General features: G+C 43.6%; 1 protein-coding gene across 1 annotated transcript; it reads right to left on the bottom strand.

Moving 5' to 3' along the window:
* arvcfa (ARVCF delta catenin family member a) lies at positions 1-27,884 on the bottom strand. The gene is made up of 16 exons (XM_056290771.1): positions 27,864-27,884; positions 20,848-21,024; positions 18,965-19,566; positions 16,488-16,966; positions 14,770-14,953; positions 14,101-14,218; positions 10,800-10,968; positions 9,546-9,563; positions 9,258-9,329; positions 7,208-7,335; positions 6,755-6,905; positions 6,406-6,598; positions 3,016-3,127; positions 1,922-2,012; positions 834-910; positions 1-93 (listed from the first exon to the last, which is right to left on the bottom strand). The coding sequence occupies exons 1-16, from the start codon at positions 27,882-27,884 to the stop codon at positions 1-3; spliced, it is 2,685 nt and encodes an 894-aa protein (XP_056146746.1).

The following is a 27,884-nucleotide window of genomic DNA, read 5'->3' as shown; positions in this document are numbered from 1 at the left end:
TCAGACCCAGGAGTCTAGTGGTGGCGGTTTGCTGTCCACCAAGCCCACAGCAGGTCTTCCAGCTCTGATGAAGTGTTTTCTCTCAGCAATAGTCTGAAGCAACAAATATGTAAACAGTGGGCATCCTTTAGAAAAACTCCTTTACTGACACCAAATACATAATGAGCAGTTACTTCAATATGTCAAAACTTTTTCTTTATTATTTTGGAATTTTCCCCCCTTTTTCTCTCCAATTGTACTTGGCCAATTACCCCACTATTCCAAGCCATCCCGGTCGCTGCTCCACGCCCTCTGATGATCCGGGGAGGGCTGCAGACTACCACATGCCCCCTCCGATACATGTGGAGTCGCCAGCCGCTTCTTTTCACCTGACAGTGAGGAGTTTCGCCAGGGGGCATAGCACAGGAGGATCAAGCTATTTCCCCCAGTTCTCCCTCAACCTCGAACAGGCGCCCTGTCCGACCAGAGGAGGCGCTAGTGCAGTGACCAGGACACATACACACATCCGGCTTCCCACCCACAGACACGGCCAATTGTGTCTGTAGGGATGCCCGGCCAAGCCAGAGGTAACAGGGGGATTCGAACTGGTGATCCCCGTGTTGGTAGGCAATGGAATAGACCGCTACGCTACCCAGACTCCGCTGTATGTCAAAACGTTGCCCTGGAAAATGTACTTGAAGTCAGTTATAATTTGAGTGGGCTGTAATCTTATAACCTCGTGAAACCCGTTTCAGAGGTCACAGGTGAGTAAGCCACAGATTGCTTCATTTTATACTCAACCCTGACATGGAGAAACCTTGTTCAAGAGTCGTTGCATCCAAGTAAAAGATTACCTGGAGAGGGTCTCTCTCCATTATGGGTCTTTTACCGTCTACTGCTCTCTCACCCTGCTCCAAGGTTGAGTACCCATCTGTGAGAGAGAAAGGAAAAAAATAGATTTTTACATACTTGCATACACTATTTTACATGTCCTCTGTGCCCTGAAAAAGGTTCACTCGAGCACATCCTCAGCATCTGCCCATCAGCCCTGGGGGGGGGGGGGCTGTCACCACTGGCAACATGACCAAGCGCTGAAGACAGTTTCAGAAGCCATCTCCAAAGCCATGGCCAACAACAAGCAAGCCCGAGGACAGAGGAACATTGCCTTTGTTAGGCCTGGTGAGCAGCCTCAGTAACAGCCCAGATCAGCAGCTGGTCCCGGACCACGTTATGACAACTTCGTTGAGGCCAGTCATAGTGCTATCATCAGCCTCTTCAAAACAGGTGCTCCGTATCGAGCTGACAGTTCCCGGGAGGACCAGATGAAGGGGGCAAATGAGTGGAAGCTGTCCAAGTACCAGGAACGGTGGATTAGTGCCGGAGGAGAGGCTGGAAGTGACACTGTGAGCCCACTGAAGTGGGGTGTAGAGGCTTTGCTGGCTGCTCACTGCGCAAGCTCTGCACTCTACTTGGCATCACTGGGGCTGCAAAAAGGAAAGCCATCAAGTCTTCCATGCAGGCTGCAGAGAGATCCTCCAGATGGCTTTAGATCAGAAGGAGTGATCTGTGGGCCAAAGCCACTGGGACACAAGCCAGGGCCTGATCAACCCTGGCTGGGTTGCCTGAGTGAGGGTGTATAACGATGAAAGACCCAAAACACCCAAGGACCTCAGGAAACATCACTGATAATGTGTCCCAGTGCATCCTGGGATGTATCTTTGAGTCATACACTATACTGTATTTCTGGGCCATTCACTTGAGTCTAATGTCTAGCTCTGTATGTGTGGACGGTTCTTGCATGAGGCCCCTTATGTTGTCCCTACATAACAAAAATAACTGTTTATATTATGCTGGCTCTACTATAAGGCCATGAACACATTTCTTATTTGGTCATGGATTTCAAGATGCCCTTTTCAAGTAGGTTTTGAAATAATTTGCTCACCTTGGTTTTTCTCCATGAGAGGCAACGTGATGTCATCATTGCCTTGCTTTCCAGTCTTGGATTTTTTAGATGACGCTGTACTTGTTGTTGTCTGTGAGACAGTAAAGAGTATATGTGATTATATGGAAATCAGAATGTTATGTGCTAATGTAGCTCTTATACTTCTAAAACCACATTAAAGAGGAATTTGGGAAGATGAACACAACTTATACTCAATTTTTGATTTGACAAGGAACAACAACTGTAATCTTGGAGCCATTGGTGTCCTTCTTCACCCGGGATTAACACAAAATTTGTATCTGGGTTGTGTTGATATTCCTCATCTGAGAGTACCTTAACAATCTACTTTGGCAGTTAGGTTACTATTAAGCTTTCTATACCGGTTTGATTTAATTAATTGAATTAAGTTTCCTTTATTAGTCACGTTGGGGAAATTCAGTTACTGTAAATTAACCCATCCTTGCTGTGATCTGTGTAGCTAGGAGCAGTGGGCTGCTGCCTTCGTGCTGCGCCCGCGGACCAACTCCAGTTCTTTTCCCATTGCCTTGGTCAGGGACAGGAGTATTAACCCTAACATGCATGTCTTTGCACCCGGTGAACATGCACACTCCACACAGAGGATGACCTGGGATGACCGCCAAGGTTGGACAACCCCGGGGTTTGAACCCAGCACCTTCTTGCTGTGAGGCGACAGTGCTAACCACTGTGCCACTGTGCCACCAAAATGTGCTTCCTGGATGCCATTGTAAGAAAGTTTACCCATGTTTATATAGTTTCTGCAGCATGGATTAGAGACACGTGCACTCTTCTGTTAATGTGGCAAAATATATCTCTGCACACTACTAGAGGTGGTTTAGGTGATTAGATTTTGTACGTTGGGTGCTGAATTACTGTATGCGGTTATGCCTTATTTGAATACAATCTGCCACCCAGTGTGCAAGTCAATGCAATACATTGTCAGTCTTCATGTGAAATATAAAACCCGGACAAAAATTACATGCATTCAAATATTCATGGATCTTATTGAATATTTTTTTTGTGTAAGCATTATTTATTTTGACTGTTTGGTGGTCAGTGAATACAGTGACAAATACCTTGAAGTGGCTTTTGTTCCAGCCAGCTTTGTTAAGACTGGTTCTCAGGTCCTTGTAGGACCATATTGTCTGAAGCACATGAGAGGCGGCCTTGTTCTCGCGTGTAGACTGGCTGGTAACAACAAATACATAAAATATAGGATTGGCAATAGTTAGATTGATAATATTTAGCTTTGAAGCAATACTTTCCTCTTGACTAAACGATAAATAATCATGAGAGTTGGCTGTAAAGCTACAATCCTGTAAATCACCATTTTTGTTTGACTTGACAAGTTCATTGTTGGCTTTTGCAGTTCTGTGTGAGCCTTGTTTTGTTTTGCCCCCCCCCCCTTTTCTCCCCAATTGTATCTGGCCAATTACCCCACTCTTCCGAGCCATCCCGGTCACTGCTCCACCCCCTCTGCCAATCCGAGGAGGGCTGCAGACTACCACATGCTCCTCTGGTACATGTGGAGTCGCCAGCCACTTCTTTTCACCTGACAGTGAGGAGTTTCACCAGGGGGATGTAGCAGATGGGAGGATCACGCTATTCCAAACAGGCATCCCAACCAACCAGAGGAGGCGCTAGTGCAGCGACCAATTGTGTCTGTAGGGACACCCAACCAAGCCGGACGTAACATGCAGATTTGAACCGGTGATCCCCATGTTGATAGGCAACGGAATAGAGTGAGCCTTGTTTTGAAACCTGCATTGAGCTGTGCTGTGTGATTACCTTAGGATGACATTGTTGTAAGCCTATTTCTCATCAGTCATTTTATTATGTATCAGTAATAACTGGGTGCTGTCTGCTTAGATCGTTTTCAGAGAAGACAAATATTGTCATATCCATACACTGCCTTGGGATGATTTAATCCATTGTTTTGTTTTTTGTTTTTAGTATTTGGTTTTTGGGTTGGTTTTTCTTTTGTTTTGTTTTTTTGTCTTCTGATTTGTGAGTGAAATGGCACTACTTGGTCAGTTGAACTGCATAGGCATACCTTAACAAATATCCCATTTTCTCATGTTCTATTATTAACTTCAGAACAAAATCAAAGCAATGAAAAACAGGTCATTACTGGTTTTCTGATTTTGGGTTCTAAATTGAATATGAAATGATTGAATGATAGACAGATAATACCTGCTCCGCTGGACTGGTGTGATTATGGTTTGGTGGATTTCACATGCCTGCTCGACTGGAAGCTCAAAATAATTAAGGTGGGGTTTAATGGCTACGGTAGGTGGTGTGAGGTGGGTGTGGTGTGTGTGTGTGTGTGTTTGAGGTGGGGGGCTTCAGTGCCCAAGGGCCCCTGGGGGTACTGATCCAGCCTTGCATATGGTAATTGAGTCGGTTATTAATGGTCCCTCCACTTCTCTTTTTGAACCTGATAAATTGTCCGAAAAATGACTCACTCGTTTTGTACACAACAAGGACAATATCAGGTCCCAAATCCAGCCAAGCTCTTGCATTCGTTCCATTCCCCATGTTAATTCTGTCTCTTTCACCCAGTTTCAACAAAGTACAATTTCAGTGTTGGAGAGTACCGTCTCCAATATGAACTCCTCCTCCTGCATCCTAGACATCATTCCAACTAAGCTGTTCAAGGAGGTATTTTCTACTATCAGCCCCGTTATTTTGCAAATTCTTAATAATTTTCTGGCCTGTGGTTCTTTTCCAGACAGTTGTAAGCATGCCATTGTTCACCCATTGTTGAAGAGACCGAATTTAGAGCCCTTGTCCCTAAGTAACTACAGGGAAATCTTCAAATTGTCTTTTCTATCTCAGGTTCTGGAGAGAACAATTTACTCTCAGTTGCTTTCTTTTATGAACATTAATACTGTTTTTCATATTTTCCAGTCTCGTTTTAGAGCACTTCATAGTACCAAGACAGCTCTAGTTAAGGTCACTAATGACCTTCTTCTGCCTGCAGACAGAGGGGACTGTTTGATTTTAGTTCTTTTAGACTTAAGTGCTGCCTTTGACACAGTCAATCACAAAATCCTCTTATATCGCTTAGAGACTTAGATTGGCATCAAGGGCTTGCCTCTTAACTTCTTACACTCTTACTTCACCAGAAGAACTTTTTCTGTTGTTCTGGGTAACTCTACCTCCTCGGTGGCTCAGTTGATTTGTGGTTTCTCTCAAGGCGCATTTCTTGGCCCCCTTCTCTTTTGTATATACATGCTGCCCCTTGGCCAGGTCATTCAAAATCATGATGTGCTCTACCATTTTTATGCTGATGACACTCCATTATACATGCCACTAAAACACCCAGATCCTAGTGCCCGAGCAAATCTCACAACTTGCCTCTCTGATATTAAATCCTGGATGTCCAATATTTGTCTCAAATTTAATGATGATACGCCAGAGGTCATTCTGTTCGGTCCCAAAATTCCATCAGCCCTTTTGTGACTAATCTTGATGGTCTGTCAGGTAGTCTTAAGCAGCCTGCTAGCAATATTGGGGTAATATTCAATGCAACCTCAGTTTTGATAATCAAATCAAACATGTTGTTCAGTCATGCTTTTTCCAGCTCAAGCTAATCTCCAAAATTATGTCATTTTTTTCAATTGCCGATCTGTAAAATGTTGTACATGCTTTTATCTATTCTCGGCTTGACTGTTGTAATGCACTTTATTCTGGGATCAGCACAGGTTCCCTCCACTGCCTGTAGTTGGTGCAAAAAGCCACTGCTCGGCTCATTACTGGGACAAGGAAGCATGACGATATCACTCCTGGGCTTGCCTCCCTACACTGGCTCCCTGTTATATTTCGAATTGATTTTAAAATTTTACTGCTCAGTTTCAAGACTGTACATTTCTGATTTACTGACCTGGTATATGCCCCATCGACCATTAAGATCTGCAGTTGGAGCCCTGCTGGTTATTACTAGGTCTCAGTTTGTTACAAAGGGTGATCGGGCTTTTGCTGTTAGAGACCCCATACTATGAAACTGTCGTCCTGTTGAACTAAGACAAACCAAATCTCTAGCTTCTTTTTAACCTCATCTTAAAACTTTTTTGTTGAACGCTTTTACAAATGGCTGATATTTGTTTTTATTTGTACTTTTTTATTTTTACTCTTACTTATTTTGGTCTTACTCTTATTTTTGCCTTGTTTGTTTTGTTTTTTGTTTTTTTTGTGAAGCACTTTGTAACATTGTTTTAGAAAAGTGCTATATAAATAAAATCATTATCATTATTAAATCATTGTAATAAATATATTTAACAACCTTAAAATTTTTCAATTTTTCCAGTTTACCATCTCATTTTCGGCTGTGAAATAAAATTGAATTATCAGAAATCGTACTCAACCAATTTTGCATTGTGTAGTATGTGTTGATTTAGATGTGAATTTTCTGATGTGGAAAGACGGGGTTAACACTTTAGCTGAAAGTGTTAACACACACGCACCTTGTCTTGTTGATGGCGACCAATTTTTGTACAGTGTGACCCTGTATGAGAGCACGGGCGTTCTCTGGGCTGTCGATGATGATCTCATGAATCGTGTTCAAAATGGACACAACTGTATCACCCTCTAGATTTTTTGCTGGGTGCTGTTGGCCACATGGCAGATTACTGACAAGGTCCCTCATGGCGTAGCTCCCTGTAATGACAGACAAAGAGCTTTGTAAAGCCTGTGTGTGTGTGTGTGTGTGTGTGTGTGTGTGTGTGTGTGTGTGTGTGTGTGTGTGTGTGTGTGTGTGTGTGTGTGTGTGTGTGTGTGTGTGTGTGTGTGTTACAGTCACAGGGTATTTATTACCTATCAAATCTTTGTTCCGCCGATCAATGGCCAGGTTGCGAAGAGCAATAGCCACAGCTCGCACTACTTTATCAGTATCTGAACGCAACAGCTCCACCAAAATAGGGAGTCCTTTCTCCTTTCTCACTGTGACCCGGATGTAGCTGGACCACTGTGGACACGAACACGAGAGCAAAATCTCAGGGACACACATTCATGCAAGACTGGTCTTTGGAACACAGTTCACAACTGTATGACAGCATGTATGCAACCAATAATAATCATCCATCTCCAGATCAGCCTCCACCAATAAAACCCCCAAGCAAAGATGCATTTCATATAAACTATGTGGACAAACACAAACACAATCACACATATGCACATATGCACACACACACACACACACATACACATACACACACAGAACAATACTCCAGCAGCTGTTAGATCGCACCCTCACTGGCCTCCACTCACAGCCCACTGTCCTGCGGCGAGGTTCTGTAAAGCCCCTGCTGCAGCCTCCAGGGTGTTGTGGTTCTGACTGCGAGTGAGAAGAGCGAGGTAAAGCCTCACCACCTCTGGCTGATACAACAGCTCCAGCCCTTTGAAGAGACAGGCAGAGAAATATGTGTGTGTGTTCGGGGGGGGGGCATAGCAAAGCAAATCATATTCATATATTTGTCCAGTGAATACGCATTATCATCTGTTCAAGGGGAAGAAAAATTTGCGCTACTGTAACTGGCTAACAACTGCTTTCAGTCTCTGCGTTGTGTTGTTGAGTGACATGCACACACACACACACACACACACACACACACTGAAGTTGGAGATCTGTGGGGTTTATTTTTCTTCACAAGAAAAAGACAAAAACAAGGGCATCAATCACATATCTGAAACCCCGCTTTTTTTCCCTCCCCAATGCATTCGGCCAATTACCTCACCCTTCTGAGCCGTCCCGATCTCTGCTCCACCCCCTCTGCTGATCCGGGGATGGCTGCAAACTACCACATGCCTCCTCCAATATACATGTGGAGTCACCAGCCGCTTCTTTTCACCTGATAGTGAGGAGTTTCACCGGGGGGACATAGTGCGTGGGAGGATCACGCTATTCCCCCCAGTTCCCCCTCCCCCCTGAACAGGCGCTCCGACCGACCAGAAGAGGCCCTAGTGGAGAGACCAGGACACATACCCACATCTAGCTTCCCACCCGCAGACATGGCCAATTGGGACGCCTGACCAAGCCGAAGGTAACACGGGGATTCGAACCGGTGATCCCTGTGTTGGTAGGCAATGGAATAGACCACCACGCCCAGCAGTGACATATTTGCTTGTCCACTGCATCTTGCCATACAGCTCCGAGCATACGTGCTCACTGAAGCTAGGCTCAGAGGTGTCACAGCAGAACAGCGCCCCCCGGTAACAAAAGGTATGCATTGAAAACCGCTAGGGTGGAGCCTGTTTAAACGTAGGAGCTAATTACGGGGACATTCACAACAATTAAAAAATATATATTTCAGGGAAAATAAAGAAATAGAATGAAATAAGAAATTTGGCTCGGCTACACTATGAACTTCCTGATTTAGATTTTGCAGTTTGCTAATTGCTTGTAGTTTTGAATGAGCTTTTTAGAAAACCATAGCTAGACGGCTGTACTAAATAAAACCACCACTCAGGACTTCTGTTCCTCTAAAGGGTTTTATATCCTGGGCTTCTGAAACAGAAAAACTGGACAAGTTGGATGCAATAAAACCCTGCCCTGGGATCCTAACGTGTTTTTTAGATAGGTACTGCTGTACCTTTCATAGTATTTTAGCAAATTTAGGGGGCGGCTGGGAACCACCACAGCCCAGACATGAACCTGGGTCTCCCACAGCCCAGGTGACTACATTAACCAGTCGACTAAATGGTCCGACCCCACTACCTCCCTTTTTTAGGAAGCTTTTCCCAAAGAAGGGTGGTAGTTTAACGACCACAGATGTGTAGACTTGGTAGCCTGTTGGCTAACCAGTTGACTAAAGGGTCCGTAGTTGCCCGTGATGCGGGAAACCCAGGTTCGCGTCCCGGCTGCAGTGGTTCCCGGCTGCCCCCTGAATTTGCTACAGTGTCATATCTATTGACGTGGATATATGCTATGTGTCATCTCAAATTATCGAAAGCAATTGTCACTGGTCTTGTTGGTGCAGGAATAAACTGGTGTTGGTCTTTGACATGGAGAGCCTTTTTTCTCCTCTAAAGCAGCTGTCCTCATGAGACACACACTGGTCTGCTGCTTTGCATTTAAATTCATTCTCTCCGCTCCCAAAAATTATGCATCATGCAAGAAAAGGTTCCTTTTGGGTACTAATCAGGACTACCCTAGAATTCACAAATATACCATGACACTGATAATAGGTATTAATACCTCAGAGTACTTCAGCTGTATATGTATTTATCACAGAGCATATTCTCTATCAGCCATCGTTAGGTCAAGGTAAACATGCCCTTTGCATTGTTTTATAAGATAAAAAATAGATACAGTGATTACCTTTCATTGGTTCGGCACGTTTTGGTAAATCTAGTGTGCCATATTTCCTGTCCATAAATCCATTTTTCCAGCCTGTACAAATACATCAAAGCAAGTGGGTACGTGCATACACACACACACACACACACACACACACACACACACACACACACACACACACACACACACACACACACACACACACAAACTCACACGCACATGCATGCACACACACACAAACATATTCAATGCAGTGTCAATAATACAACAATATTTTTGGGAAAATTTTTCAAAAACAATCCGACTGACCTGGACTGAACCATTCCTCTGATGAAAAGTGGTGACAGGGGAAACAGTGGTAAACACAAAATCAAAAACTGTTTTGTCGGCAAAGCAGAAATCACATGAGCGTGGATGGCTGCTGTTTAAGCATGTGCTCCTGCATGTTTTGATGCATGCTCAACAAGCCAGGTAAGAAAATCAAAGAAGGTTGAATCAGTTCATGTGGATACGTTGTTTATTGACAGATACGTGTCATCACTCATCTAAGTGACCTCTTCAGTCTCAACTGACTGCAGGTGTCCCCACCCTTATAAACAATACTGTAGCATAACGACCAAAACTAACGACCAGTTTCATATGCAAATACGGGTGTGACCATTAAATAGAGTTTCAGTGGCCATCCAAAGGAGTTGAATCAAGTGCAATCCGACTGACCTGGACTGACCTGGACTGACCTGGACTTTCAGTGGCCATGTGTACTATTCACAGAGGATGCTGTGATTGCAAACATTCCCAAATCCTGTGCGTTCTGTGCACGAATTGTAAAGAACTGTTTCTCTTTTCAGAGTGACAGAAATGTTGTGCTTACAAACCGCAACCGACAAATCCTACTCGTTCTACCTTTAAGGGGCACAGCCATTTTTAGAAACGTGAGAATCATGTTTGAGACCAAGGCAAGACCTCAACAGATTATCAAAACGCTTTCTATAAAACAAAGGGTTTCCTTACATGTTTTGCAGTACTATTGTAGCATGACATGTGCCATCAGGTCTGCTATGCAGAATGGGAAACAAATGCTTTTGAAAACTGATTAAAATTAGAATTTTGAACAACATAAAAATAGAAAATAGAGTTTAAAATAGTAAGTATAAAATTAGTTTTATTGAGTTTTCTTACACACATAATGGAGGTATATGGTTAATATTTGGTGGGTTTGGTCTTTCTGTGTTAAAATTGTAAAATCCGAGATTCTTATCCGAGAATTATATATAAAATTATAAAAGGTACTCAACATTTTGTCTTGTGAGCTTGAGTAGAAATTGCACTATGTAATTCAAAAGATGTTTTTAATTTTTCAATCCACAATAGTCCAGGGTTGGATTTTAGTCTACTAAGTGACATGTGGGCAATGGTGTACCTGGGAAATGGCATGCCAGAGACAGTAGAGACTAAATATTGTCCAGGATCCAGGCTACTCTACTTCAATTGCTCACCAATTATCACTCAAGTGTTATCATCAATACCACTTGAGTGTCATCACTGTTATCGTGGCCTCCCTACCTTTGACTCTTTTTCCTCCAGAACAGTCTACCTCATTCCTCTTCTTCTGATGGCCCCCCGGCCTGGACAAATGGTAGGCATGGGGCTCCTGAAATCGCTCTGCTCCTGGGACCTCCTTGTGAACGTGATATGAGAGGTTTCGCAGAATGCAGACACAGTTCTCCACAGACTGAAAGGGTGAAAATACATTACATTTAAATTAGACAGATGCAGACACTTGATGGAGCGCTTAGAAAACTTTTTTGAATTACACTTTCCGCCACAATAGATGGGACAAACTTGTGTTTGTCCACTAGTGAGTCTACTTTTTTTTCATAGATTTACTAAAAGCAAAGTAAGGAGAAATATTAGAGGCAAGTATTCAGTGAGTAGATTCATGCTCAATAATCCAGGTAAGAAACTCCCAGAAAGTAGAATCAGCTCATTTGGGCACAAAGTTTAGTGGGAGAAACATTTCATCACTCATCTAAGTGACTGTCAGTCTCATCTGACTGCAGGTATCCCCAACCTTATAAACAGTACAGCTGCATAACAACCAAAAACGGAGATTGGTTTCATATGCAAATTGCCATGACCATTAATTGGAATTAAAATGACCACGAGTACGATTCAATGAGGATTGTGCTATGAAATTACAGGATGACCCCACCCCTAGCAATAGGACCACCCTTAACACTGACCAAGTGTGTCTGCTCCTGAAGCTGTGTCTTCAGTCCACATACTTCACATACAGGGGGCAGTACTACAGGCAGAAACATGAGTGCGCTACAGATTCCCCAGTTTCACCTATAGTTGCCAACTTGTATATGAAGGAAGTGGAAAAGCGGACTCTGATGTCCTATCCAGGGACACCACCTAGCCATTGGTTCAGATTTATGGACGACACCTGGATTAAAATTATATCACAGGATGTACCACATTTTACCGACCACATTAAGTCTGTGCACAACCACATCAAGTTCACCAGGGAGGATGTAAAAAATGCCAGGTTGGCCTTCTTAGACTGTGAAATTGCAATTGGTGATGGGAGACATTTGAAAGTTGATGTGTACCATAAATCAACATATACTGATCAGTACTTAAAGTCTGACTCTCATCATCCACTGCAGCACAAACTAGGAGTCATCAGGATGTTGTGCCACCGAGCTAAATACGTTCCCACCGACACAATGACTGGGGTAGGAGAAAAATCCCACATTAAACAGGTAAGTGTGGTTATCCTACCTGGGTGTTTATTAAAGCCAGGAAGATGCCCAAACAGTGCACCACCTCATCGGAGAGAGGAGAAGGACAACAGCTGTCTAAGCATAAACCAGTTGTGATTCTGTATGTGGCGGGAGTGTCAGAACATTGAGATGCATATTTTCCAAACACCACGTCTTAGTTGCTTTCAAACCCAAAAACACGCTGCGCCAGAAATTGGTTCATCCCAAGGATCGGGTCCCCTGGCACAAACTGAGCAATATAGTGTTCGCTGTTAAGTGCTGAGAGGACTGCCATGACTTGTACATTGGTGAAACTAAACAGACGCTGATGAAGAGGATGGTACAGCACAAAAGAGCTACCTCATCAGGCCAGGACTCTGCAGTCTACACCCACCAACAGGCCAGTGGTCACTCTTTCAAGGATGAGGTAGTGCAGATCCTTGATAGGGAGGAATGTGGGAGTCAAAGAGGCCATGTGAAGAGGAAATGAGCATCCCTGAATTGAGGGGGGGGGGGGGGGGACTAAGAGCTAAGAGCACATCCGTTGCCATCTTACAATGCTGTGATTGAAACTATTCCCCAGTCCTCTGTGAATAGTACACATGTGCATTGTAACTCTAGTTAATGGTTATGCAGCGGTGCTGTTTATAAGGTTGAGGAGACCTGTAGTCAGCTAAGACTGATGAAGTCACTTAACAGTTAACAATGTGTTATGGTCTGATGAGACCAAGGTTGAACTTTTTAGCCATTATTCCAAAAGAGATCTTAGGCATAAAAACGACACAGCACCCATAGTGAAGCATGGTGGTGGTAGCCTCATGCTTTGGGGCTGTTTTTCTTCAGCTGGAACAAGGGCTTTAGTCAAGATGGAGAGAATCATGGATACTCCAAATACCAGTCGATTTTGGCTCAAAGGCTTCAGGTATCTGCTACTGAAGATGAAGAAGAATTTCACCTTTCAACATAATGACTCAAAGCATACATCCAAATCAACAAAGGAATACCTTCACCAAAAGAAGAGCAATGTTTTGGAAAGGCCCAATCAGAGTCCGGACCTGAATCCAAGGACGCCCCCACTTTAGTCATTTTTGGTTCAATCTCCACTGCACAGGGTGCTCCCTGTTCGGGTTTTTTCCCTTGCCGTGGTGCTTTTTGTCTTCTTTTCCTTCTTCTCTTTACAAATGTTTAAGTCCACAAAACATATTAACCAATAAATAAACTGTAAATGTTAGCACGACTGACATTGCCTGCTGTGCTTCTCAGTCGAATCAGAACAGTGAATTGAGACTGTGGGAATTGGGTTTCTCCTTCCCCTGTATACGGGAGCAGCATAGTGTGGCACATGTTTCTTTTAATTATTATTATTATTATTATTATTATTATTTTAATCTTAGACAGGACACATAGGTGAAGAGAATAGATGAAGACACACAGCTAAGGGTGCAGGGCTGATTTTAACCAGGGTCACTGCAGTCAGAACTGAGCCTAAATTGTATGTACTTAACTGGCTGAACCACCAAGACTCCCTGTGAGACACATTTTTCATATTACAGTAATCACACAACTGACAAAGCACAGGATATACACACTGTAATATTTTAATTCTCTCTCTCTCATTACTTTATGATGGAAGAGTTATACCTACCAAAGTTTAGTAACCTGGAAGGTGTAAATGTTTGATAACCAGAAAATTTACTTTGTAAACATCCCCAAATTTTGTTTTAATCTGGCACGGATTCAGGATTGTTCTTTTTTCTGTAGTTTTTGTAGCCAAGTAAGATGACATCTCATCCTCACTTTTGTGTCTAAAATTCGTAACATTTGGAAAGTCACTGCTGAGACACAGTAAAGTAGGTGTAATGCTCTGAAAAAAGTGAACCGAATTTTCCAGTTGCACAGAACTAAGCAGTTTTTTTCCGCTAAATGTAGGCCACTGTTAAAACCACACACTAGTGGCTGCAACTGTGTTGTTTTCTTACTTGGTGATTAAAATCCCCAGATTTATTATTACAACTAAACTCTTGTTTAAAGCATCTGTTAAAGTCTCGGTTTATTTTTGACACTGATTAATTCTCACAGTGTAATGCCTCCGTCACCTTGTTGTCCATCTCTTTGTTAACAACAGCAGAATGAAGGGCATGAAGGAGAGCATCCACCAATCCCTCGCATTCCCTCAGCCTCTGCCGAGCTTCTGCCCCATCTGAACTGACATTCCTGTTGAAAAAGCTTTGGTTAGCAAAGTGTATTAGTCTGTGAACAAGTCATCTTTTGGGAGGGGGGATTTTTTCCCCCCTTTTTCTCCTCAATTGTATCTGGCCAATTACCCCACTCTTCCGAGCCATCTCGGCCGCTGCTCCACCCCCTCTGCCGATCCGGGGAGGGCTGCAGACTACCACATGCCTCCTCCGATACATGTGGAGTCGCCGGCCGCTGCTTTTCATCTTACAGTGAGGAGTTTCACCAGGGGGATGTAGCATGTGGGAGGATCACGCTACCCCCCCCCCCCAGTTCCCCCTCCCCCCTGAACAGGCACCCCAACTGACCAGAGGAGGCGCTAGTGCAGCGACCAAGACATATACCCACATCCGGCTTCCCGCACGCAGACACGGCCAATTGTGTCAGTAGGGACGCCCGACCAAGCAGGGGGTAACATGGGGATTTGAACCGGTGATCCCCGTGTTGGTAGGCAACGGAATAGACCGCCACGCTACCCAGACCGCTACCCTCTTGGTAGCAGCTTTAACACTGGAAACAGGTGGTGGTACCTCAGACAGCCAGAGGTGTTCTTAAAGACAATGGTCCACTCAGCATCGTGCGCTGCAGGGTTATCAGGAGGCTCCCTCCTCCAGCCTGAATGAGGTATGATGACTTCATCTGTAAGCGTCTGCAGCCCATGGTTGATTACTGTCATTTTCAGTGGCTCATATGACGAGAGGTTCCACAGGGTCCCTTTATAGAGAATAATATAAAGTTGTCAATAAATACTAGCTTATTTCCACAATTTCTCCCGAATACTAGAGACTCACAACCACGCAAAAACCAACAACAAGTTACAGTGTGTAGTGTCTTGTCTCAACAACCCTGTTAATGTGATTTTGTCCATCTTGTCCCATCATGTAAAGTCAAGTCCGACCTTTTTTAGCCCTAAATCACAATTAAGTCTCAGAGGGCTTTACAATCACAACTACAATCTGTGCAATGTAACCCAAATGTTGTGTCTATCATATTATGTACATCCTGTTTGATACCCTCATCATGTAAATATGTTTACATAATGACATACTGAATCCAAATCTATCTGTTTGTTACTGGAGCATCAAGTCACACACCACCCGTCTCAGCAATAGTTTATCACAGACAATCAGGTTGCTGAACAGCTACTGCACCCATATGCACCTTACATTGTTGTGTTATCATGTACTGTGTACTATATATTTTTGGGATGGTGTGTCCTTTGTCCATGTGTACTTTGTGTTAAGGCAGAGGGCCAGAGCACAACACTTTCACTGTATTCTACACATGACAATAAAGTTGAACTTCAACTTCTGTTGTACTGTGCTTCATTTTGTATTTTACTGTACTGTCCTGTTGTATAAACTGTTTATACATGTGTTTTGTAACTGTTTTTGGTGTGTTTTGGTGTGTTTCCTTTGTCCCCGCCCCCCCTTTCTCCCCACTCTCCCGAGCACCACCCCCTCTGGCGATCCGGGGAGGGCTGCAGACTACCACATGCCTCCTCCGATACATGTGGAGTCACCAGCCGCTTCTTTTCAGCTGACAGTGAGGAATTTCACCAGGGGGGCTTAACGCGTGGGAGGCTCACGCTATCCCCCCCTCCCCGAACAGGCGCTCCGACCGACCAGAGGAGGCGCTAGGAGGCGCAGGACATACCCACACCCGGCTTCCCACCCACAGACACGGCCACTTGTGTCTGTATAGGGACGCCCGACCAAGCCGGAGGTAACTCGTGCATTCGAACGGGCGATCCCCTTGTTGGTAGGCAACGGAATAGACCACCACGCTACCCGGACGCCCTTGATCTGTTTTCTGTTATCCTGTATTGTCCTGTCAGTCTGCTGATGGTTGATGCATGTTGTGTGATTTTTGGGATGTTTTGTATATCAAAAGAAACGTTGTTACTAAATAATTGTGTATCACATCGTGGAGCTAGGAAGACTCTATACCGTAAAGTTTGGAAATACTAACTCAAATACCATGAAGCTGCGTCCTGGAATCTTTAGTGGAACATTTGCATGACGACAACGGTACATCCGCTAGCGTATCTGCTAGCCGCGGCATACTAACGCGCCTCTCTCACACCGCTACTTCCGGGCTCAACGTGAACCAAGAACGTCTCACATATACGACACTTTAACCTAGAGCGCCTCCTTGTGACCAGAATAAACATTAAACTAATACCAGAAACATTGCTAAAACATGTTACAAAGCATGGACATTATATGTACGACTTGATTCGTCATACCTGTAACTAGCTCTTTGACTTCCATGCTGCTGGACTTCCTCAGCAGTCTGACTAAGGCGGGAATGCCATCGCAATTCCTGATGGCCACTTTGTTGTTGTGATCTTTACCGTAGGATATGTTGCGCAAGGCACCGCAGGCCTTGCGGTGCACTTCAGGTTTGGGATGGTCCAGTAACTCCACCAATATGGGGACCCCCTTCAGCTGCCGTACATCCTGCTTGATGCGGTCGTTCTCATAACAGAGGTGCTGCAAATATGCAGCAGCATTAGATTTGACGGGGTCCATTGGGTGGCTGAGCATAGAGATCACCTCATGCAGATTGGGGTCTCTCCAACGAGGGTCTCTGCGCATGCTGTCCAGGGTGACCAGGCTGTTACGTTTGTGGGGCAACTGTAGGGTCTGGGCGCGGGACATGGTCTGGAAGAAAGGGTTCAGGGTCCCATCCAGCTGGGGCATGATCGCATCTTCATAGCCACCTCTGAAAAACAGAGACAAGAGTGTGTGTGTGTTGTGTGTGTGTGTGTGTGTATGTGTGTGTGTGTACTTATAGCATTTGTGTCATTTTACAGAGGTAGTGCTATAATTTACTATGATTTAGTGGGTAAAAAGAAATGTCTCGGTGTAAGAGGTTGAGCTACTCAATGTTTTACTCTATTACAAACTGGCTGATATATACCTGGAGAACTCTGTCACCCTATATGTGCTTGGGGAAGAGCTTTTGGCAGGCAATAACAAGTGAAACCTCCTTATTTATTGACTTTGAGGGCAACTGCCACCCCTGATTGATACCGCCTGCTCCTTAACTGCTGTCTATCTGTCCCAGCTGCTCCTCGCCATCACTCAAGGAAAGTGATAGACGTGTTAATGGGGGTAATGTGCAGCTATGAAGTGTATAATCATCACAAGACTGCTAATAGCGTTTTATTTGAACGGGTGGATTAGCTGAATAACAATGGGCATCTGAATGGATTTTTTCTTCTTCAAAATACTGACTCTGACTTTCCAGTAGTGTGTTTTCTCTAGGACTTTATTTTTTGATTTTTATTTATTTTTATTTTGGGGGGGTCCCCCTTTTTCTCCCCAATTGTACCCGGTCTATTACCCCACTATTCCGAGCCGTCACGGTCTCCGCTCTACACCCTCTGCCGATCCGGGGAGGGCTGCAGACTACCACATGCCTCCTCCGATACACGTGGAGTCGCCAGCCGCTTCTCTTCACCTGACACTCAGCAGGGGCGATTCTAGGATCAGAGCTTTAGGGGTGCTGAGCACCCAGAGTGCTGGCCGGCCAGGCAAGATACATTTGGGGGGGTGGATCAAATCATTTTCGAAGCATGGGGGGGTGCTGTATTTATGTTGTTAAAATATTACGTTTAAACCATATACTGGATATGGTTTTGACATTTCTTCAGCTTATTAAATATGGACATACAGTAAAAAATAAAAAATAAAAAATCTCTTCAATTTTAGGGGTGCTTTGGTTCAATTTAGGGGTGCTGCAGCACCCCCAAAAATGGGCTAGAAACGCCTATGCCTGACAGTGAGGAGTTTCGCCTGGGGGACGTAGCGCGTGGGAGGATCACGCTATTCCTCCCAGTTTCCCCCCCCTCTTTGAACAGGTGCCCTGACCGACCACTGCAGCGACCAGGACACATACCGACATCCGGCTCCCCACCCGCACACACGGCCAATTGTGTCTGTAGGGGCGCCCGACCAAGCCGGAGGTAACACAGGGATAGGGATTCGAACCGGAGATCCCCGTGTTGGTAGGCAACAGAATAGACCGCTACGCTACCCGGACGCCCTAGGATTTTATTTTCTTTATCAAGGACATGCTATAAATTAATTGCACTTTGCATTAGTCGTTGATATCCTATTGTTCTGATTTGTTACCCAGTTCTGTTGCCATTGTTGTGTTTTTCCATGTTTTTTTGGGGGGGGGGTTGCCTGAATTTTCCAAATTTTTTTCCAAATTTTCAAATTTCCTCATTTTTATGTGTCTTCATTGTGGGTCATTGCTGTATTTTACCTCTGTATTCTTTTCTTTTTTCACTGTGCGATAAATTAATAAAACAAATTAAGCAACTTAAAATATATACCAAGCACGGTTGTTGTGGTGAATGGGGGTTTCGGTTGTGAGCACTGACCCTTCCTGTGCAGAAGTATGCCTCAGGCAGTCAGCCACATGCATACGTCTGAAACCAGTGGGCGCTCCAGTGGAGAGCATTAGCCTCTGTTAGAGGTAAACTCACTATCAGAGAACTTGTTAATATTTCAGTGACACAAATTGAAAGAAAGTCACTTTACCCTGCCTGTACGCAACAGTGAAAAATTACTTTGATAGGAAACACATGGTTGTATCTGAATCAATAAAAAAGCTTCATTTTATAATCATACTGTTGCTTCGAGGAGATAAGAAAATGTCATGCTGTGAGCAATAACACAAGTCTTTTCCACAACTTTCAAATGCTTATACCTGACTCTGGAAGGCTCTCGGAGGAGCTCCATGGTGGCGATAGGCAGAAACGGGTGGATGCCCCCCAACATTGGGTAGCTTGCAGCTGAGCGGTCGGTCTTCATATCCTGGATGTCTTCTCCCTGATCCCCAATTCCTTCACCCTCTGGCTGGCTGCTGAGGCCTGTGGGACCATAGCTGTCCCTGAGAAAGGGTAAGGTGTAATGCGCCCCTTGCTGGAAGGCTCGGGAGGGCCAGTAGCCTTGCATGGCACCTCGAGACAGACTTCCATACCCCAAACATATGTCCCCTCCAAGGCCTTTAAGACTGTCGGGCAGATTGAAGAGGCTGTTTTGGCCCTGTGTGTTGGCAGACTGGGGCTCACCAGACCGAGAGAGTGTGACAGCAGCGCTGCTGGTGGGGGCGGTAGAGATCACAAACTCAGCGAGTGGACTGTTTGTTGCAGGAGTTGAGTACTCTGGAAGGTTATCTTGAACAACTGGTACGGGTGTATGAGGTACATCAGGTGCATCAGGTGTATCCGGCGTCTCGAGGTGAAGCTGTGGCATTGAGGTGTCTTGACTCTCAGTCGGCTCAACTTCCTGTTCCACAGTTTTAGAGTCCTTCATAGACCAACGCATCACAAAATAGAAAGTCAGAATCTCTTTCAGTCTTTAAAATCCTAACTTTTTTTTCCTCCTCACTTCAACATCTCTTCTCTCACATTCATGTATATCGCCCTAAACTGCATTATTAACCAGCAGAGACGAACCACCGGGTTTTGTTTTACATGGAACAGAGTGATCTCTAGAATAAACATGTTTACCCCTTCTCCCTCCAGCGTATGTTTCCCAGCACATCCCTGCCTTTGTGCTCCACCAGTAAATATTGAATTCCTCCTCTAGTCTGCCATTAAATAATGAGTTCCCCCCTGTTGAAAATGAGTTTAGGTTGGACCCAGATAAAACAAGCTAGAGTCCAACTGCTATTAAGAAGTAGAGCAACTGGCAGGAAACCTAATAGCCTTGTTTAAGAAGCTGACTTTGAATTTAACACTTTCGTGGAGGGAAGCTGTAGAAGCACATAAATATGATGTAGATCTTTAAGGACTCAAATAGACTCAGGATTAATTCCAAGACTATGCCATTAAAATCTTTGCCTTCATTACCCAAAGGGGCTTCATGTAACTTATACTCTGTCAGCCAATCAGTGTAATTGAAAGTAGCTTTTGTGGCCCGTCATTTTAGAAGAGTAACTTATCTGGAATGAATGTTTTATATTTAACACATAATAGTTCAGATGTGCTGGCAAGGAAATTCAGCCTCAAAAATTATTATTATTATCTTTTTCGGACCCCCCCCTTTTTTTTATCTCTCCAATTGTATCTGGCCAATTGCCTCACCCGGTCGCTGCTCCACCCCCCTCTGCCGCTAGGGGGACGCAGCGCGTGGGAGGATCACGCTATTCCCCCCATTAACCCCCCCCCCCCCCAACAGGCGGCCCGACCGACCAGAGGAGGCGCTAGTGCAGCGACCAGGACACATACCCACATCCGGCTTCCCACCCGCAGACACGGCCAATTGTGTCTGTAGGGACGCCCAACCAAGCCGGAGGTAACACGGGGATTCGAACCAGCGATCCCCGTGTTGGTAAGCAACGGAATAGACCGCTACACTACCTGGACACCCCACTTTTATATTTTTCTATAGGGGTGGGTCAACCAAATAAGATTGAAAATAAACATGCAATATGGTAAATGCTTAACTTATGGTAAGTCCTAAACTTTGTTTAGCCTTTGTTCGTCATCCAGAAAGAAAAACAATTCCTAGCTATACTTCAGAAGAAGTACTATAAACAGTGGGATGGCTAAGAACCAAATCTGACTAAAATAAAAAAAACTGGACCTCTGTGTCCGTCTGCTGTGGGGTGTCCGTTTCCATGTAACTGTCATTGGTGGAGGTCATCATGGAGATGTTAGAGGTTGGTGTGTCCAGTTCTTCATTTGTAGAGGAGTTATCCAAAGCTGACTCCTTTCCCTCCCGGGCAAGGGGAAGTGGTTGCGGCCCCTCCGAGTTTTGCTCCTACATCATCCACACACAGGCATGCATGCACAGATACATATACAAGTGAGTGAGAGCCATGAATTATCTGCAACATGGTCTGCCATTCAGCCTGGGTTAAGGAAGAGAAAAATGGGTAAAAGAAGGAACTGTGTTTGGCACGGTGCTAACCCGCCATTCATCTTATTCAGGGAGACGGAAAGAACAGAGTGCTTAATATTCTCAATTAAAAATGAGCTAATCTGGTGTAATCACTTGACTGTGGAGAGCTCTCCCTGTGACCAGATCCTGACTGATAATCAATCAGCTTCCATTTTGCCGACATGTCATTTTCCCTGTTAAGACCAATATTTACATGCCCTTCTGTTTTACTTTTTCACGCCACTGCACAGACGTCGTTGTAAGAATGTAAAAAGGGGCTCTCTGCAGATAAATTGGAGAATGTGTAAAGAAATGTGGCGTAAACAGCGTCTGTTATTGTCGTTTTAAGGAGATGGGGTATTTGGTAGGAGTTTGAGGATTTAACCATTCCAACTGTCTGATCAGCAGACCAGCTGGTGTCCTGGAACATGTGGCAAATTTACTAATTTGCGCCATTATTCATTTTCAAAGAAACGTGTTCCACAAGTCGGCGGCACAGTGGCGCAGTGGTCAGCGCTGTCACCTCACAGCAAGGAGGTCCTGGGTTCAAACCCCAGGGTTGTCCAACTTTGGGGGTCATCCCAGGTCATCCTCTGTGTGGAGTTTGCATGTTCTCCCCGTGTCTGTGGTGGGTTTTCTCCGGGTGCACCAGTTTCCCCCACCATCAAAAAGACATGCACGTTAGGGTTAATACTCCTGCCTGTGCCCCTGAGCAAGGCAATGGGAAAAGAACTGGAGTTGGTCACTGGATGCTGCACGGTGGCTGCCACTGCTCCTAGCTACACAGCTAGGATGGGTTAAATGCAGAGGAGGAATTGCCCCACTGGGATTAATAAAGTAGTAAAAAACAAATTATTAAATATTCAAAACAAATGCGTCTAGGACCAAATGCATTGTTTGAGTTCAAAGACTTCATCCAGTTTCATTAATGTTGTCGTTTTTATTTGTTTCATTCTGGTTTTCATTGTTGGTTGAATGTGCACATTTATTTAAGTGTTTTTACAGCTCCTGCTTCTTTGGGCTGCTGTGATAATAAATAATAGCTTTGAAACTAAAAGTTGATTGACCTTTTCTGGATTAACTTGTTTTGAAGAAATTAGCTCACAACCTTCACCTAGAAATGAGTAGACTGCAGATCTCTGCCAGGCTTATCACCCCTTCTCCAACACTCCGATTTAGGAGAAAGAACAGCTGAGGAGTTAGCACTCAACTGCAACCACAAGAGGGCCTTGATCATAACTGTGCACAAAAATTATTAGGCTGAAAAGCCCAGTAGTATGTGAGATTAGCAGCAGATAGATACAAACACAAACACACACAACCCCCCCAACACACACACACACACACACACACACACGACCAGTTCATTCTGAGAGAATATAGTTTAATGAAAATGAGATCAATGCCATCACTCAGCACTGCTTTTCACATGTCGAGTTATGCTCTTTTGTTGTTGTGTTAAGGTTTACACTGGTAAAAGAAATCAGGTCATCTAAATAAATCAACCAACTCTCCAAATTAGTTCCTCAGTAGAATTCATAGCATAAATATGTGTTATCTCCCCTGATATTAATAAATAAGTATCCATCCATCCATTATCCAAACCGCTTATCCTACTCAGGGTCACGAGAATAAATAATAATAATACACATTTTATTTAAAAGCACCTTTCATGACACTCAAGGTCACCTCACATCAAACACAGCAAAATAAAGCAGTAAAAACATTAGTGCAATCAACAATAAAACACACAATAAGCAATAGAGCATACATCAGCAGGAGTTAAAAAAAATGATTAATTTGGTGATGTTAATGCTGTTAAAGTGAGTATGCCAGTTTAAAAAGATGGGTTTTAAGAGCAGTTTTGAATTCTGTTATGGAGTCCAGTAAGCAGATGTGGCTGGGAATGGAGTTCCAGAGTTTGGGTGCAGCATAGGAGAAAGCCCTGGCACCCCATTGTGCTGAGGTTAATGGCTGGTAGTGCCAGTAGACCTGCTGATGAAGACTGCAGGGAGCAAGATGGGGTGTAAGTCTGTAGGAGGTCTGTGAGATAAGCAGAGGATAGATTATGAAGAGCTTTGAATGTTAATAATAACATTTTAAAATTAATCCTCTATGACACAGGAAGCCAGTTTAATTGAATCAGTAGGGGAGCGACATGGTCATTGGACTTTAAACATGTAATAGTCTGTGCTGCAGAATTCTGGATGAGTGAATAAGTTTGTTGGGGGTGCCTACCAGGGTTGCATTGTAGTAGTCAATGCGTGATGTGACCAAAGCATTGACTTAGACTTCCGTGGAGTGTTGTGTTAAAATAGGGCATTGTCTGGAGATGATTCGCAGATGGAAAAAGGCAATCCAGATGACATGTTTATATTACTAGAAAAGGAAAGAGTATTATCTAGGATAACACCAAGGCTCTTAGCCTGGGTTGAGACAGGTATGGTGGCTCCAGCAATGGGGGGTGAGTAAATATTAGTTTTTGAGAGTGTAGATTTATTGCCAATGAGGAGTAGCTCTGTTTTACTACTGTTGGATTTCAGGTAATTGTTAGTCACCCATATCTGCAGTGAGGGTGCTAGAGGGGAGAGTGGAAGTGGGTTTAGTGGACATATAAAGCTGTGTATCATCAGCATAGAAGTGGAAATGGATGCCATAATACAGGAGATTGTTGCCAAGAGGGAGGAGGAAAATAGCAAACATGAGTGATCCCAACACTGATCCCTGTGGAACTCCATGAGGAACTATCAAACTTTCTGACTGGTAATTCAGGAATTTGTACAAAATGTGTCCTGTCTGTAAGGTAGGAAGCAAACCATTGACACAGTTCTCCCCCCCCCCCCACCAACTCCAATGCTAGCCAGATGATCCATGAGAAGCTAATGAGATATAGTATCAAAGACTGTGGTGAGGTCAAGGAGGATGAGGATAAAGAGTAGACTGGAGTCAGCTGCACAAAGGAGGTAATTAGTGATCTTAACCAGGACTGTTTCTCTGCTATGTTTAGGATGAAAGCCGGATTGGAATTGTTCAGATTATTGTTATCAAGGTAGATCTGGAGTTGACATGCAACTACCCTCTCAAGGATTTTGGAGATTAAGAGTAAATTGTAAATATGCCAGTAGTTCTTTTGGTCAGTAGAATTTCAGAGTTAGTCTGAATATGGCAACGTTCAGTGGAGGAGGAACTGTACCAGTGAACAGATAGGAGTTGATGATGGCGGTTATCAGGGAGATGATAGAGGTCAGGCATGTTTTAACTAGGGTTGTGGGAATTGGATCCAGGTGATATGTGTCGGTGCTAGACTTAGTAATAAGTTCAGAAATGTGATTTGCAGTTGGAAGACTTAAGTCACATAGGATAGTGGATGGGGACAGTTTCATTGTGCTTGCTGATGGTAAGTCTGTATGATGTTAGCAGAGGATAGCTGCTCATGAATGGTACTAATTTTGGAGTTGAAAAACTTCAGAAAAGCTGAACATTGTTCATTAGAAAGGTTACTGTTCATACTGGTTTCATGTGGCTTTAGTCACCTTTTAACTATGGAGAAGAGAGTTCCAGTAGTCTCTTCAAATGTACTGATGATGATATTTGCATAATGGGATATTTTAGCTGTCGAAAGAGCATTTTGTAACGGAGTATATGATCCGAATACATTTGTTTGTGAACAGCAAGTTCAGTCTTGGTGCAAAGCCTCTCAAGGCGCCGACCTATAACTTTATGCTGACGTAATTGAGATGTGTACCAGGGAGCAGTATGGGCAAATGAGAAAACCCGTGTTTTCAGGGGGCTAAAATATCAAATGCAGAGGGTAAAATATTATTGTAGTAGTCCATAAGCTCAGGGAGTGAGAAGGTGGGAGCAGGAATGGGGTTCAAGGTAATTAAGCTGCTGAGATCATCCAGATTAACATATCTAATGTTGTGGTATGATGCGGTACGGTGCACCCTTGATTTACTGAGCAGTGGGTTGGTGTTGAATAACACAGCTTTATGTGTTAAAAAATGGGTAGTTCAGCAGAGGTGGTGTTATATGGTGTGATGCCAGAACAGCAAACGAAGTCATGGATGACCCTTGGTGTGTGTTGTAAAGTTGACATATTGCATTAGATCAAGGCAATCTAATATTGCTTTAAAATCTTTGGAGAACATATTGTCAGTATTAAACAATCTGAACTTGTTCAGTCCTATTCAGAGTTATGTGGGGCAGGAGTGTATCCCGGCATACTTTGGGCAGAAGGCAGGGCGATACCTTGGTCTATCAATCCCAGTGCATGGACACACAAACACATTCCCCTTTATACTGATGAGCAAATTAAAGCCTCAGTCCACCCAACATGCATGTAATAACCTTATATGAGATGACAAGCTAAAAGCTCTGGGGCTTATTTTGACCACATTAAATAGAATAAAATTAGTTGCTGAATTTGTGGATGTTCCTCTGGTTCTGATGCAGCAGCATCAACTCTAACATGAGCCAAAAACAATTGACCGTTAAACTCCAATGCAACGACTGAGCTAGCAGTGAATAGCTCACTGCAAAAAAAAAAACCCCATAAATTCAGAGAGCGAGAGAAGTTGATTCCTTCAAAGCTCATATTTTCCAGCACAGCACCACTGATGGGAGCCCTTTACTCCATGCAGCAAAAATAGTGTTAGATAAAAAGGTTCACATGGGAGAAAATGCAAATGAGTTGAATGCTGGCTTGACCACCTCTGGTGGGAGGATGATTGGAAGTAATGTTTGGGGGTGTTAAATTAATGTCTGTCCACGGAGAGGCCATGGGGCACCACTGTCCTCCATAGGCAGCTTGATAAAGGGATTGAGGGGCGATGATAGGTTGGATAGGAGCTTGTATACTATTGGCTAGTGTTGCTGTTCCAGTCTTGCTGTTGCTTCAGGGAGGGTGAGGGCATAGTGAGCCAAATCCTGTTTGAATAAGTAACTACAGTATCACTCACTGAGTCCAGGTCTCTTCTGACAGCCTCTCCGTTCCCCCGTTAAGCACACCAAATACTCTCACACTGAATCTCTCAGCTGCTTCAGCCTTACCTTACAAATGTAGAAAGACATTGGACTCAGTAATACAGGAGACAGAATGAAACGATTTGCTTTTTGTTTCAAATCACTCTCCAGTCAAGGCCAAACGTTGCAGAATGTTTCTTTGGAAAACTCACAATCTGATCATATGATGAATGAGATCACATACAGTTACCAGCTCAAGGGCACCAAAGACAAAAGACGTTGGATACTTGTTACAAATCAAGAAATTGCTTATTAAGAACCAGCAATGTCAACATTGATGATATTTCGCACACACCTTTAACATGTTGTTTAACTGTATTGGACATCAACTGTGTTGTGTGTCTGCTTTTATATATATATATATATATATATATATGTGTGTGTGTGTGTGTGTGTGTGTGTATATATATATATATTACTTTCTATTATCTTTATTATCTTTTTCTACATTAGTTGTATATTCTGTATATATTTTCTTGTTTGTTTGCTCTTGTTGTTCTTGTATTGTATATTAACTATATTGTGTGTATATATATATATATATATTTGTACAATTTTATTATCCTAGGATGCCTAACAACATCAGGCGAAAGGACTGCCGATGGAAACTAGCCTCTTAGCTAACTCAGATATGTTCAAATTTGTTCCAAATGTTGATTAATGTACATTGTCCCTTCCCAAATAAACATCTAAATAAATAAATATATGAACACGTAAGGATAACATATGAATGACTGGGATTTAAAATTGGGGTCCCTTATTCTAAAATAATTGCAAATTTATGTATAAGGGCAATGTAATTTGTAGCAATAGCTCTTCTTTCTGTCTAATTATTAAAGAGAAACAGTAAGTGTTCCACAGATAATAAAACATGACGTCAAGCCACTGAAGTCAAAAGGTATTAGTCACCACTCTGCCACAGCTCATCCGTCCGCACCACCAAGATGTTGAACCAGAAGTGTTTTCTCCTGTTCCTGCCAGTCTGCAGAAGTTACTGTTTCCATGTGTCCCGTTTAAACTGCTGCAAAACCACCATGCATTAGACTATCTTACACTAGTGTAACCTATAAAAGTAACTTCTGACCACATTCTGACATCCAATCTAAGGCCTAAGAGTGTGCAAAACTGTATTATAAATTAGGTATTGTAAATTATATACTATTAGATATTAATATTATATTAAAGGAAACAGATTTCATCCTTTTTTTAAAGTTACTATCTGCAATTTACCCCCCATTCTCTGCTCCTTTGGTTAATTTTGTGAGATGCTCTCTGCTCCTCAAGGAGTTAAATGCCGCATGGTCAAATTGAATGTCCCTCAGACACACCATGGTGAGCTGTAAGTGTGACAGTGTATGCAGCATATATTCCTAAGGGGATGGTGTCTCAAAACCTCTTCTTGTGATGCATTCACTGAGTAGCACCCTCCCCGAGCTTGAGATGTGCTCACATGTGCACATATTTACATGCATGCACATCGTCAGAGGCATACACACCATCACCTGATGGAGATGTTGACTGAATGCGCCTGTGCACACAAGGAGACTGGGGAAGGTCTGCTGTCTCTTGCTCAGTATGAGGGCAACATGCAAAGCTGTTGAGGGCTAAGAGCCCTCTGCAGAAGAAAAAAAAATGATGAGAGGAAAAAAGAGGGAGGGTACACAGAAAATAGAGCCATTCCAGAAGACGCTTACCTCTTTCACATCAGCAGGCAT

Source organism: Lampris incognitus, chromosome 12 (genome assembly GCF_029633865.1).
Source record: "Lampris incognitus isolate fLamInc1 chromosome 12, fLamInc1.hap2, whole genome shotgun sequence".
Lineage (NCBI taxonomy): Eukaryota > Metazoa > Chordata > Actinopteri > Lampriformes > Lampridae > Lampris > Lampris incognitus.
Note: the sequence above shows the minus strand (reverse complement) of the source record. Positions and strands in the feature narration are given on the sequence as shown.

What these genes read in the sequence shown, in the direction of transcription:
- arvcfa (XM_056290771.1), bottom strand. Translation starts at nt 27,884, where the DNA reads ATGCCTGCTGATGTGAAAGAG. An exon ending in CACAGCAGACGGACACAGAG is followed by an intron (nt 19,567 to 20,847) that starts GTCCAGTTTTTT and finishes TGGTCTATGAAG; the next exon opens with GACTCTAAAACTGTGGAACA. An exon ending in ACGTGCCGAACCAATGAAAG is followed by an intron (nt 7,336 to 9,257) that starts GTAATCACTGTA and finishes GTCTCTTCAAAG; the next exon opens with GGCTGGAGCTGTTGTATCAG.